The sequence below is a fragment of the Dendrobium catenatum genome, unplaced genomic scaffold (genome assembly GCF_001605985.2).
Source record: "Dendrobium catenatum unplaced genomic scaffold, ASM160598v2 fragScaff_scaffold_1639, whole genome shotgun sequence".
Classification (NCBI taxonomy): Eukaryota; Viridiplantae; Streptophyta; class Magnoliopsida; order Asparagales; family Orchidaceae; genus Dendrobium; species Dendrobium catenatum.
In genome coordinates, this window is record NW_021320101.1 from 1,984,366 (window position 1) to 1,999,976 (window position 15,611).

The 15,611-nt window shown below is 37.9% G+C and overlaps 1 protein-coding gene across 4 annotated transcripts in view; it reads right to left on the reverse strand.

Moving 5' to 3' along the window:
* Positions 1-7,738, reverse strand: part of LOC110110613 (pentatricopeptide repeat-containing protein At1g77360, mitochondrial) — a 12,689-nt gene extending 4,951 nt beyond the window's left edge. For all 4 annotated transcript variants that reach the window (XR_002304727.2, XR_003703194.1, XM_020842188.2 and 1 more), the window contains exon 1: positions 6,154-7,738. Coding sequence is in view for 2 of the 4 variants with exons in the window: in XM_020842188.2 (XP_020697847.1) it covers positions 6,185-7,618 (1,434 nt within the window). In the remaining 2 variants the exon portion in view is untranslated. The remainder of the gene's footprint in view (positions 1-6,153) is intronic.
* Between the last annotated feature and the right edge of the window lie 7,873 nt (positions 7,739-15,611).

Consider the following 15,611-nt stretch of genomic DNA (forward strand, 5'->3'; position numbering starts at 1 on the left):
TTGACCCGAGTTTAATTATGATGCATGCAAAAATATGAGTAGTTTGGACCGCCTTTTCATTGAGTATATATTTATTGTTTTTCCGTGAGCATCTAACATTTCATAAAGTCACAAGTGGCTCAGGAAGAATGAGAAGACTCAGACCGCCGGCCAGCCCCCCTGCTGGCCAGGCCACCTAGCCGCCGGCCAGCCCTTGGTTCAGCTGCAGGGATTTCAAAATTGCTAGGATTAATTTGCTTTCCTATTTGGTCTTCCTGATTTGGGAAGTTCTTGAAGAGAATTTAATCCTAAATTGAAATTCTAATCCCGTTTCCTCCCCATATTATGCCATTTTGGAAGTTTTCTTAATTAAAATCAATACTGAACGTTACTCAGATTTGATTATAATTAATATATAACATATGGGCCCCACCTATTTGATTTTAATCCCTCTCTTTCCTCTCTATACGTGGCCGGCCTCCCCTTGATTGGCTTTTCTCTCTTCTATTTTATTAATTGCTCTCAATCAATTTCCATTAACCCTCTTGAACCGCCAGCTTCCCCCCATCCAATTTGGAATTAATTTGTTTTTTTTAAATTAAATTTCCCACTCCTAATTGGAATTAGATTCCAGAATTCTGAAATTTCCTCTACCCTAGCCCACCGATCTCTCTCTTCCCCTCACCCGAGACCTCTTCTCCTAAGTTCTTCCACCTTGCCCCCTCATCTACAAGAAAAGGGATGTATGGCGGATCCGGAATTTGAATGGGGGCTAGTATTTGATGCCCACGGCAATCTCGACGTCCGACAATCGCCATTCTTCGACGCGGGATTTGATTCCGACGACGACACTGTTGGAGCTTACTTGGACAGGATCCTCCCTACTCTCATACACGTCATCAACAGACAAAGTTCAGACTACGAGTGGACCATCGACGGCCGTCCACCCGCCCCTCCAACCCCAGCTTCCTTCCCGGCGACGAGTCCTCTCGGGATTACTTGTCTATTAGTGGCATCGTTGAGTTTACTTACAATCCTCCTCCGCTAGCCCATATTTTCGAGAGCAATGAAAGGAACTCAAGGTGAATGATCTAAATTTTAAATGTGTGGCTTTAGTAGTAGCTATTTGCATTATCTAGTTTATTTTGGTTATATTTTGCAAGACTCTTGTAATTCTTAAATGTAATCACTGCCGTTAACATAATCTATCACGAAGTTTCTTGAATCCAACTTGAGTAAGCTAGATTTTATCGTTAACATTGCAAAGTTAAACTCTCATTAATCTCTAACGTGCAATTCATGTTTCACCGCATGTTGTATCACATCACATAGTAACTAGCAGCATAAGAGGAGGGTTTTTTTAAGGTCATTTCATGTTTAACCAACATCATAGTTTAAACAAAAACACTCCTAAGAGACAAGCTGAGAAGACTTTGAACTTTTGGGTGTAAAAATAGAGTATGAGAAATATAATAAAGAATGATGAAAGATAGAAGTGTATTTGATATCATTTTGATACATATGAGAAGAGAATACTTCATATTTTCTTGTTACAATGGATAGAATAAATAGCATATTTATAAGAAAAATATAGCCCATAAGATGGAAAAAAAATAGGAAAGTAAGTAATATATATGGTTAGCTTGCTGGATGTCTTCTTGGTATGATTTACAATAATGCGTCTCTTTACTGATTGATAGACCTCCTCTAGGATTTGAGCGACAATGATGGGAGTGGAACTCCCCTGTTCCGCCTCCAATAGACCTAGTTGGACCGGTCTATCAATACTCCCCTCCCAAAGAGACACCTTGTTCTCAACGTGGACGGAGGGAAACTGACGCTCTACCCTCTCATATGGATCCCATATGGCATCATAGCCAGGCAAGTTATTCTACTTAATCATCACTTAGTTGGGCTCTCCCTCTCCCTGTCGTACTCGTTGAAGCTCTAGTGGTTCTAAAATCACCTCTAGATCCTCCATCAGCGGCCCTGCTAATTCTGAACTAGCTCCATGTCCCCCACAGCTCCCCTCAATTGTGATATGTGGAACACGGGGTGTATGGAAGCGGTTGAGAGTAACTTCAAGCGATAGGCCACTATTCCAATACTCTCCAACACCTCATAAGGGACAAAGTACCTCGACGCTAGCTTTTCATTCCTTCTGTTGGCTATTGTCCTCTGTATATAGGGCCGCAACTTTAAGAATTCACTATCCCCATGGCAAACCGAATGTCGTTCTTATGTCAATCCACCTACTTTTCATAATTTGTTGAGCCCTCAACATGTGTCTTTTAACTCTTTCAGCATCCTATCCCTTTCCTTCAGGCACTGCTCTACTGAAGATACTGGTGTGCGGCTCTACCCAAAATATACTAAATGTGAAGGGTCTCTCCCGTACACCACTTTGAAAGGAGTCATCTAGCAGGCCGAGTGTTACGAAGTGTTGTACTAGTATTCTACCCATGCCATCCACTTGGCCCATGCCCTAGGTGTTTTTGAAGCAAAATACCGCATATCTGTCTCCAAGCTCCTATTCACTACTTCTGTCTACATGTCTATCTGAGGGTGATAAGTAGTGCTCCTCTTCAGCACTGTTCCTTATAGCCTAAACAACTCCATCCAAAAATGACTGAGGAATACCTTATCTCTGTCAGATACTATAGACTTTGGTATCCCATGTAACTTGACCACCTCCCTGATAAATGTGGCCGCTATTATCACTGTCATGTAAGGATGTTATAAAGGGATGAAGTGAGTGCACTTGCTCAATCTGTCAACTACTACCAAAATCACAGTAAACCCTTCCAATCAAGATAACCCATCAATAAAGTCCATGGTGACTTCCACACCCTGACATGCAGAACTAGGTGTTGAAGTAACCCCCTAGGAGCAATGACCATTTACTTGTTCCATTAGCACACCTCACATCAAGCCACCATCTCTTCCACATCCTTGTGCATCCCCTTCCAATACAGCTCCATTGCTAGTCTCATGTATGTCTTATGTACACTAGAGTGATCTCAAATAATGCTCCCGTGGAACTCTTACATCAGATGTGGGATATGAACTAAGGTCCTAGGCATCACAAACATCCTCTAGTACAACAATCTCTCTCCCTCTAGAGAGTAGCCTAGGAGACTATTCTCATCCTTCAAAAGATTTGCTCTAATTTTTTCCAACTCCTCATCCTACATACTCTCCTACTTGATAGCCCCTTAGTTCAGCATTAGTATTATCGACATAGCCAATTCCTGGAGCTCCCTCATGCATCTAGACAAAGCATCTGCCACCTTATTCTCCAATCCTGGCCTTCAATGAATCTCAAAATTATAGCCTAATAGCTTTGACAACCATTTATGATACTCCTCATCCACCATCCACCCTAACAATGAAATGCCGACCCAATAAGTATGTTCGCCACTTCTGAATGGCTAACACATTAGCCATCAATTCCCTTTCATAAATTGACTTCAACCTAGCTCGGGCTGTCAACACTTGGCTGAAGTAGGCTATGGGTCTATGATTCTACATAAGCATTGCCCCCAACTCATATACTAATGCATCCATCTCCACCACAAAAATCTGACTCAAATCTGGTAAGGCCAAAATCGATACTATGATCATAGCTTTCTTTAGTCTCTCAAAGGTCTATGTAGCTGCCTCTCCCCAAAAGAAGTTATCCTTCTTTAGTTGCTTAGTTAACGATCAAGCTATGATGTTGCATCCTCTTACAAATCTCTTGTAGTACCCCATCAAACCTAAGAAACCCCTCAGCTCTTTCAGATTCCTAGGTAAATGTCATTTATGCATAGCCTCATTCTTTGTCTGATCAGCAGCCACCCCCTCCTAAGAGACCACGTGCCCCAAGTATTCCACACTAACCTGTTCAAAGAAGCACTTCTTCAGGTTGGCTCGAAGCTGATCTTCTTGTAATACTTCCAAAACCACCCTCACATGCTCCAAGTGCTCCCTTATCGACCTGTTGTACACAAGTATGTCATCAAGTAGAATTTAGTGAATCCTGTAAATCTGAAATATTAAATCCTAAGGGTGTTAAATCCTAAAAATATATGGAAAGAAAAATATTAAATCATGGTAAATCCGATGAGATTGTTTGGTTTCAACTCAGGATTTAAGGCAATTAATTCTCTACAACAATAACAACAATCCTTTATCCCACTATGTGAGGTCGGCTACATTAATTTTTTCTCCATTATGTCCTGTTAAGAGTCAAATTCTCATTTAAATCTAATAAAGAGAGGTTGTTTTTAATATTTCCTAATAAGTCAAATCTAATCCATCTATTCTTCTAATTGGATCATCAGAAGGCCGAAATTTTATATGACCAAACCATCTAAGGCGATTCTCTCTAATTTATCTTCCACTGGAGTTACTCCAACCTTTTCATGCATATGCTCATTTTGTATTTTATCTCTAAGAATAAAGCCGCTCATCCACCTGAGGCATCCTCATCTCTGCAACATTTAACTTAAGATTATGCTTCTCTTTCAATGAACAACATTCTGCGCCATATTGCAGATCTCACCACCATCTTATAGAATTTTCACATATGTTTGAAGGTGACTTTTCTATAACACAACAATCCAATGCATTCCTCCACTTCAGCCATCCAGCTTGAATTCTACTAATAATATCCCCATCTATTTCACTATAACTCTGAACAATAGACCCAAGATTTCTAAAGCATGTACTCTTATTAATGACTTGATTGCCCAAAGTCACAATTTTCCCACTAGAGTTATTGCTTCTAAAATTACACTTAATATATTTGGTTTTAGATATACTCAAACGAAAACTTTTACACTCTCAGGTTGACCTCCATAATTCAAGTTTACCTTCAACTCCCTCTCTAGCCTTGTCAACAAAAAGAATATCATTAGCAAAAAACATACACCATGATACAACCTCTTACAAATCTCTAGTAAGAACATCCATGACTAAAGTAAAAAGATATGGGCTTAAGGCTAATCCTTGATGTAATTCACTAAAAATGCAAATTTAATTTGTGTTTTTAATTATAACATACTTAGGAGAATAAAATTAAATCTTATCAAAATTTTAACAAACTTTGATTATATTTTTAATTATTTATGAGTTAAATATAAATTTTTATTTTAATTACCATCATAACTAACAATTACAAATAATATAATTAGAATATAATTTAATTATCAATATCTAATTAATTATTTCTTAATTACATTATTTTCCTAATTAGATAAATTAAACTAATTTAATTAATTCATAGTAAAAAGATGGTATTTTTCTCTGCCAATGCTTGCCTATTTCAATAATTTATCTTCACTTTATCTTTGTCTATGCTCTTCCTATAGCCATAGGCAGTAGGCTTGTCTAGAGTTTGCTTTTCCTCTTCTCCATTTCTTTGTTGCTAATCGACTTCGCCTACTTCGTGTGAGGTGGAGTTTTGAAAGATTCATTAAATCCTTAAATCTCGTAATAATGTAAGCTTATTTGCCTCCTTCAATGACGTTCTTTATGTGGGTCGGAAGTCACGATAGGAGCTCACCGTGAAGATAGCGATCTTTCACCCATTTTGCATGCTTCTTCGGCTAAATCCTGTAAATCCACCGAACTATGGTATTTACTAAATTTGGGATTTAGGGGAAAAAGTGGAAAACAACGTTAAATCGGGACTTAACTTACCGTGAGATTTGAGGAGGTATTTTTTTTGCATTTGGCAAGATTTAACTCAAATCCTGCTTAAATCTTGTATCTAAACAGCCCCTTAGATTTGCTTCTTGTTAAGCAATTTTTTACCTAAGAAGCATTTTTCATTTTCCCTCTTAATCCTATATATTTCTGCATGTCATTCACTGCCTATCTTCTCTTATGATCATTATGATTTAACAGCATTGATGCTTCTACTAACCTCCTTTATGTAGGCTCTTCTCATCTTACTGTTACTGTATCACATTGTCTTAATAAGCACTTTCCCACGTCTCTTGAGAAAGCAACTTGACACCACGACATTTTAATTAACTCTTCATTTATTATGGTTGCATATCGCACTACAAATTATTGCTTCGGTTTAGTTATCATTTCCCAATAGCCATACCCTTAGAAAAAACTAATTATATTTTTAAAAACCCTCCCTAAATTTGACATAAGAAGAAAGTTAGCAAGGGTACAAACCTCTATGAATCTTGTGCAGCCATACAAACTGCTACTGCCGGTTCATCTTTCTTGTAATACGATCGTACAAGTCAGGTTTTCCTGCCTTTTGAAAGAAATTCTTCAACTTCTCGATCACAGTAAGCCGCAACTCTATGCCCCTGTCAAGCATATCCTCGGCATATCTTGCCACAAAACTCAACCTCCCAAACTCTGCCAAACCTAGGAGTAGCTCATTGGCAGACTCATTGTCTGGCGTCATTAGCTCCTCCATGAGGTAGCTCCACACGTCAAGAGCAGCTGCGGGGTCGAACTGATCGAAGAACATCCTGATAGCAGCGGCGCAGTTGGAGGGAGTCGGCGGCAGCTCGTTTTTCTTCATCTCCCTAAAGAACAACTCAGCCTCACGAGCCCGATTATTCCTGATAAGACACTCAAAAATAGCATTGTAGGTGCGAGAGTCGGGGAAAGCACCATAAAAGGGCATATCATCAAGATAGCGAAAGGCAAAGTCAATCTTTTGGTTGTTGCAGAGGAGGGAGATCATCGCGTTGAACATGACCAAATCGGGGACGAGGCCACTGTCGGTTACCATGATATCCCATAGAGCAAGGGCATGATCGGAGTCATTGTGCTTGACGAGGATGTCAAGGGCGTTACTGAAAAATTTGAGACCGGGGAGGCAGTTATTGGACTTCATGACCATGAGGAACTTGAGGGCCTCCTGAGGCTGGGCGGCCCGGACAAGAGTGCTGAGAAAGGCGTCATAAGCGGACATGTTGTTGGCGTTCCAGCCGACGCGGATGATCATCTCGCCGAAGGTTGTCTTGGCGCGGGCGGTGTTTCCCTCCTTCTCCCAGCCCTCAAAGAGGATGGCGAACGTATCGGCGTCAGGGGGCACGCGGGCCTTGATGCGGTCAAAGAAGTCGGCAGCGTCGGCGGTGCGGCCGTCTTGGCGGCAGATGGCGCTGAGAAGGGAGTTAACGGCAACGACGTCCTGTGAAACGCCGTAGCGATCCATGACGTCGAAGGTCATGATGGCCTCTTTAATCTTACCTGCGGCGCAGTAAGAGCCGAAGGCTGAGGCGAAAGTAGCGGCAGACAGTATGCCACCCTCCTGCTTCATCGAGCGGATGGCGTCCCACATGGCATCAAAAAGGCCATTGCGGCCGAGAATGTCGATCATGAGGTTCCAGGCGCGGGGTGTGTGCTTCAGGGAGAGACCTGACCAACGAAAGAACTGAACGGCGGAGGAAGGGTAGGAGTACGAGAGGCAGAGGACGGCCTCCACGAGCTCGGGGACCGGGATGATGCCGCAGCTGGAGAAAGCGCGTTCCAGTTCCGTCGTCTGGGTGCGGGAGAGGATTTCGCAAAGGGAGCGAACGCGGGAATCGTTCGGGTGGAGGATGACCGGAGCAGGAGTAGCTTCGCCGCTGGCGACGAGTTGAGGAGGATGTAGAGTGTCATCAGGTTTGGCTGTTGCCATTATCGCCGGCCCTCGCTACTTCAGCCCCTTTGCCTCCGGAGTCGGACAAAGCAAGGCCGCAAGAGAATCCCTAATGTGGAACTCAGGAAAATGTACGACCGATGAAATATTACGTGAATAGTAACAATTAGAAGATTGAATCAAATCAAGAACAAAGAAATAACAGCCAAACCAAAATTACATGTTGCACAAAAAAGCAATACAAAACATAAAAATAAGAAGATCAAATAGAAATTGCCACTTCCAATCAATCAAATTGAGAAAGACTAACAGTTAATAGTTACATGTTAGAAGTCATGTAAATTGAATTAAAATACATCAAAATAATTTATTAGATAATCTTTTACGGCTGAATAGGCCTATAATAAAATATAAGAAGACATCAACAAAATTAAAAAAAGAGAGGCATTACCAAAAGGAGAAGAGAAAATAAGACCTTAATGATTCTTTAATGTTACAAACAAAATAAGACCTTAATGATTCTTTAATGACACTTTTGTATTCATTCAACGCCATACTTTTATTTTGGTATCAATTTTGATAAAAAAAATATCTTCTTAAAATCAAATTAAATATTTTTAACATTAATAAGTTTTGCTACTAAATGAGTATAAGGTAAGTCTAATGGGTCCAATAGCTACTAATGATGCATATAATAGTTTTGTAGTAGACTAGTAGTCATGGGTACTGATTAAGATGATCATGACTTCATAGATATTTCATCACTAAAATGTATATTAAATATTATTTCCCCCTTATAATAATTTAATTTTATAGTACCTTTGCCCACTTATTTGATTAAGGAGAAATTGAGTGGAAAAGTAATATCTTTTCTATTTTTCATAAAGGGATATCCAAAAAATTGAAGAATAAACATAATCTAATATCATGCACGCTTTAGTTTTAAGTAGAGAATCATAAAGAGAAATATGCACAAGTTTTAATTTACTTGGTCAAAACAAATTCTTATCAATAACACCTAAACAAAACAATCAAGATGTAATTATTAGGTAATTTTTTTTTTAATTTTGCTTTATTACTCCAACCAAAACATAGCCAAAAGAGAGGCATTCCCAAAAGGAGAAGAGAAAATTAGAAAAAATAGAACAAAAACAAGAAGGAACACATGATGGTCTGCTTTATTCCTCCAACCAAAACACAATAAAAAAAATAGAGGCATTACCAAAAGGAGATGAGAACAACATGAAGAAGAGAACAAGAATAAGAAGGAACATATGATGGTGGAATTCATGAAATAACAAGAAGATCAAACACAAATGGTCACTTTCTATCAAGTAAATTCAACCCTCATATCATGTTACTCCAACATGTATTTTATAAGATCATTCAATTTTTAATGTCTCTATGCTAATAGATTTTTCTAGCTGCAGAATCATTTTTTCATCATGATGACTAAACTTATGTAATCTTCAAAAAACTTATACCATGTCACATAACGAGCATAAACAAACATAAATAATATTTTCATCTTGTTACCTTTCTAAATCAACTATTTTGCCTCTTATGCATTTATATACATTCAAGATATTTTTCATGTAAGTAACAAGAACTTATTTATACTTAATTCAATCAACTAGCCAAAATAACAACTTTAATATAAATAATTCACCTAATAACACATTACAATCCATCATTCTTCAATAAACCTTCTATATGTGCTTTCAATCATTATCTTATTTTTTGTATTAATTAATGTATATCTCTTTGAGAATTAATAAGAAAATAAATCCCTTTGAGACTTCTAGTTAGCCAATAGACAACAACATTTAGTTCTTGACTTAATTTTTGTTAAAAGGAACAACAATAAGAAAACTAGTGACATAACCCTAAACTTGTATATAACTTTATTTTCATGATAGAGCTAGGTCTTCACATTGCACCAACTTGAAAGCTAACTCAAATCCAACATGAAAAGTAAATGAAGATCACAATAAGTCATTTGCGCTTGATATACTAACGAAAGGATGTGTTTGAGTGGATGTTGATAGGTTTAGAATAAAATATACTAGAGCTAAAAATACTTTGGTGGCTTACAAGAAATAGGAACTAAAAATAATATATAGTTTATTCCTTGAAATAGGAACTAAAAACAATATATAGGTTATTTCTTGCATATATTTATCTGCATTTTGAGAAAAATAAGCTTATAAAGAGATGTTATATATATATATATATATATTATATATATATATATATGCATTGTACGAAGATCCAGCACACAAGCAGATAAGTGAGGGGGTGAAACATTCATAAGAGACACCAGAGTTTTTACGTGAAAAACTCCTGAAAAGGGGGAAAAATCACGGGGCCTAGCCCAATTTGAATGAATCCACTAGTATTTGTAGTTGTTAAAAATGAGGCTCTTCCTTGGGAGAAGGCCTTGGATTGATGTAGCAAATGTACATCATGCAGATTGCATTACATAGTATGAATTACATATACATGTTTGTCTGGTCGGAAGAACCGTAGTCAGCAGGAGACCGGGGTCAGAAAGACCGTTGTCTGTTGATGGAGGTCGGAAGGAACATAATAGGCGACGAAGGCCTGAAGGACCGTAGTCGGTAGGAGACTGAGGTCTGAAAGACCGTTGTAGTAGGACGGTACTTTGGTAGAACTCTGGACGTCAGGTAGTGGCCCAGCAAAAGTTCAAGCCTCAGGTGGTGTTCCGACAAAACAACGGCGTAAGGTGGTAGTCTAGCGGAGGAGAGAGCCTTTGGTGAAGATGAGGGCCTCTCGCGAAGGTGAGGGTCTTAGGTGAAGGTGAAGGCCTCAGATGTTGGTGAGGGCCTTTGACGAATGTGAGGGCTTCTGGAGAAGGTGAGGGCCTCAGATGAAGACGTCAGGCCTGAAAGTCGGGCCTTGAGCAGAACGTTGGGCATGAATGTCAAGCCTTTAGTAGCACGTCGGGCCTGAACGTCGGGCCTTGAGATGGTGGTGTGGCGAAACTCCGACGGTGGTCCGGTGAGGCTCCTGCGGTAATCCGGTGAGGCTCCTGCGGTGGTCCGGCGAGGTTCCGGCGGTGGTCGAGGAGGAGCTTCTTCCTTCCCTTCCTTCTCCTCTTCCTTCTCTTCTTGCTTGAGTCCCCCCTTTGTGAAGAATGAGGGATCTATTTATAGATTTTATGGAGTGGCATGGCCCGTAAATAGATGTGAGATCAAGGGCGAATTGGGAGTGGTTTGAATGGACGGCCGATATTGAATCCTACGATCGTGCACCATTCGTTGGACATTTGAAGGCCTTAATGATGTTGGAATTCGGTGATCTTGGGCTCGTTGGATTCTTCTCGTCGAGCCGTTCGATTCGAGTATAAGCTCGTCAAAATCGGAGACCGTTTGGTAACTCAAATTGCGGTTTGAACCTTCCAACAGCGCTTCGGGTCCATGATTTGGACCCATTTGGGCTCGGATTGGGTCGAACTTGGTGTCTTTGGGTTCGTATTTCCGAGACGCTCAGTTTGACAATAAGTTAGCTGAAATTGGAGTTCACATGCTCCTGAATTTAATTTTTGAAGTTTCCGGATTGTGTTTTGCCTCGAGATTCGTGCCCGATCAAACTAATTTTGTGATGCCGTATCAATGTTAATAAGAAATTTATCAAAGATTAGTTAAATTATAGCTATTGAAAAATACTTTAAGGTCCCAATTGGTTGCTTGAAGCAAAAAAATTATGCTTTGAGAAATTGAAGTTTGCTAAATAGTTTTATTTGGTTGGATGTATTCAGGAAAAAAAGAATTAGTTTTAAACTTCACAAATACCTTTAAAATCTCTCATATTCAGCAAAATGAGATTTAAAAATCACTATTTTACAAATATTTTATATCTACAAGCTGCCAAATGAGTCGAATAATTGAGTATTTGCATTTTGAACTTCAATGAATGTTTGATAATTGCTCCTTCACACAATAGATTTAGACCACGAAGGAAAACCAATAATTTACATAATTATTTTATTAATAAAAAGTTATTACAAATTTGACACAATCAATTTTATATATATGTAGCATTAAGACTAGTAGTACAATAATTTTAAATATTTAAACAATAGTGGAATATAATATGTTATGATACAAAAACTATGAAGAATGAGCTCTTAAGGAAATAAAAAATTATGAAAAAAACTTGTTCAAATAACACAACATAAAGCAATCTTTGGCATTTTCTTTGGCACTTTGGGTGGACAGCACTCAAAAATATTATATCTATAGGAAGCAACACATGATAATGCATAAGACTATCATTCACTTCAGAACTTTTATCGCATGGAATGATGATTGGCAAGAAGACTTGAACACATAATAAGATCATGTTTGAGAAAGAATTTGTATATGATTAAATTAATGACCTACTTTTAAAATTAATAAATGTTATAAATACTACTCATAACCTTCTTATTCTTAGAGCATTACATGTTATCGAATGATTTTTCTAACCTCATTAGTCAGTCATGAGCTGCTTGAGGTTCTACTGCACCCTAAAAATGAGGTGGCTTCAGCCTCATGAATAATTGCATATTTCAATCTATCTTATCTCATCTAACTTTAATCATCCTACTATAGGTTTCCTCCATAAGCAGAGCTACTAGACCATCAAACTACATCATCAAATTAGATATCACCACCCATATAATACTCTGTATAGTTGCAGCTTTGAAATTTTGTCCATCAGTTGCTACCAGATCTTAAGGGTCGATTATCAATAACACTTATATCTAAAAATAGTAGTGTACTTTAACATCTCACACATTAAAACTTTTGTCATGATATCGCATACACATGCATATATTAACATAATTGCCATGTATACATAACATTAAACATGAATATAATGAATTGTCATATGCAAGACACACATGTAAAAGTTGCATACACACTTAACAATTTGACATTTGAAAATTCATTCATAAAGAATATTAAAAGCATCATTTAGGACTTTTAATGATCCGAAGTTAATGCCAAAAATACTACATTTACGAAAAATAGTTAAAAAATTCAAGCAGATAAAATCAACGATTAAAATTTAATTTCATACAATTAAATTTATTAGAATTAGATATTCTATAATACATCAGAAATCACATGGTGAAAGTTTCTAAAGCTCATTAAAATTACATATTATCTTATAACCTTTGTACAAACATCAAAACTGGAATTAGAAATAGGGTTGTAAGAGCCCACCTTGTGCTCAATAATTTCCTGAACAAATTAGATGGATAAACTTCACACTTTGGCCTCTTAATTCCCCTTTCTTCTTTCTATGTATTACTTCTCTCTTCTCTTCACTTCTCCGACAATTGAAGTGTGGTGAGGTTAAAATGAAAATGGCTTTAGATATTTATACTAAAACTCATTTTAGTGCTCAACATTGTGATGCTCCAAAATGCAACATTAAGATTCTCTATTAGAATATTCCATATACTCCCAAATAAAGAGTGATGCCCTAAGATCTAAATTGGAAGAATTATATTTATTCTATCTTCTTAAGTAAAATTAGTCTTGTTACTTTGAATTGAAAGCAAAATATCAATTTAAATAAACGAATAAATCTTTGAAAACAGAGATAGGATAAAAGTCACCTACAATGATCAAAATAGTTTTTGTAATAAGAGTGACGAATAAAAACCCTTGATGAGATTTCTCTTTCTTCTCTTACTCCCCTTCTCTTTTGTTTTTTCTTCCATTTCTTACCAGTCAAGTTAAATGTGTGTGTGTGTGTGAGAGAGAGAGAGAGAGAGAGAGAGAGAGAGAGAGAGAGAGAGAGAGAGAGAGATAGATAGAGAGAGAGAGAGAGAGAGAGAAAGAAATGGTTGAGTGAATAAATCTATATTAAAAGAATTAATTCAGTGCCCAACATCATGATGCTCTAGACTTGGTGTTGCATCATTACATGCTCAATCCAGAGTTACTATAGAATACAGAGTTCAGCGTTGCTACTCCCCCCCAATGTTGCTGCTCTCAAAAGCACATCACTATAGCACTCCAATTAAAAAAAAAAAAAGATTTTTTTAAATAAATCCATTTTAAAAAATTTGGGTTGTTACATAAAGCTCAGCTTTGCAACACTTTTTATCCAATGCTATAGTGCCCTCTACGCCCAGGATTTACCTTCTCTCTAAATAAAGAGCTAAGCGCTGCAGTGCCCCCAAGGCCTCTTGGACACTTAGCATTTCGTCAACTATATACTTCAAATTTTATTTAAATTTGTAATAATTATTAATTACACATACATAGGGAGGTTATTAATTTCTTATGTGTTGTAGCGCAGTTGCTATTATATAATTTATGTTAGGGGGATTTAATTTTATCTATTTCATTTAGGTTAAAATATAGTAACATTATGATAAATAATCTTTGATAAGTTAAACATTATTGATAAATTTCTATTGATCTTATTCACACAGATTAACATCACTGAGTAATTTATTCTAATAGGGCACGAATCTCGAGGCAAAATCAAGTTGGAAACTTCCAAAATTAAAATTGGGACCATCCGAACTCCGATTTTAGCAGACTTATAGTCAAATTGAATGTCTCAAAAATACAAACCAAATGACATCAAATTCGACTCAATCCGAGCCCAAATGGGTCCGAATCAAAGATCTAAAGCATTGTTGGAATGTTCAAACCACAATTTGGATCTAAAGCACATGCTTATAGTCGAATCGAGCGGCTCGATGAGACAAATCCAACAAGCCCAATATGCAAAATTCTAACATCATTAAGACATTCAAATGTCTAACGAACAGTCCACGATCAGGGATTCAACATCGATCGTCCATCCAAACCACTCCCCATTTGCCATTGATCATCCTCCTATTTATGGGTCATGACACTCTAAGAAATCTATAAATAGACCCTTCCTCCTTCTTGAAAAGGGGAACCTAAGCCAAATGATTAAAGAGAGAGTTCAGAGATTGCTCTAGCCTTCTTGACCACTGCCGGCGTTCAACCAGACCACCACCTGAGGCCCTGAGCTCCGTCGGACCACAACTTGAGGCCCTGAGCTCCGCGGGACCACCGCTTGAAGCCCTCACTTCTACCAGATCACCACCTGACACTGTGACCTCCTCCGGATCACCACCTGAGACCCTGAGCTCCGTCAAATTACCACTTGAGGCCCTGAGCTCCGCGGGACCACCGCCTGAATCCCTAAGCTCCGCTAGACCACCACTTGAGGCTCTGAGTTCTGCTGGATCACTACCTGACGCTCGAAGATCCGCCAAACCACCAAGTGACGCCAGACTATCATCCTTGTTTGTCATTAGATTTCAACTTTATAGTTGACATTTGTAATCTGATCGCCCTCAAGGATGACCCAGTCTGCTATAATCTACTCAAATTATAGTGGAATCATTTTCAATTGGGTTAGGCCTCGTGGTTTTTCCCATTTTTAGGGGTTTTCACATTAAAAAATGGGAAAAAAAACTATAGATAAAATTAAGTTGGAAACTTCAAAAATTAAATTGGAGACCATTTGAACTCTGATTTTAGCAAACTTACAATAGAATTGAACGTCTTTAAAATGCAAACCCAACGACACCAAATTCGATTCAATCTGAACCCAAATGAGTCAAAATCAAAGACTCGAAGCATATTTGGAAAGTTTAAACCATAATTTGGATTGCCAAATGGTTTCCAAACATGAAGTGCTTATAGTAAAATTGAGCGGCTAGATGAGACGAATCCAACGTGACCAAGATCGTCGAATTCTGATATCACTAAGACATTTAAATGCCCAATAAACGGCCCACGATCAATAGATTTAACATCGGTCGTCCATTCAAATCACTCCAAATTTAATTTTCTATTCATTTACATTTTTTTCTTGGTTGATATTAGCTTAATCCTGTATTGATTCGATGTTAAAGAGATTTTATGATTTGTTTTTGTGCAATGAGAATTGGATAAAATTAAGTTGGAAGCTTCAAAAATTAAATTGGAGACCATTTGAACTCTGATTTTAGCAAACTTACAAT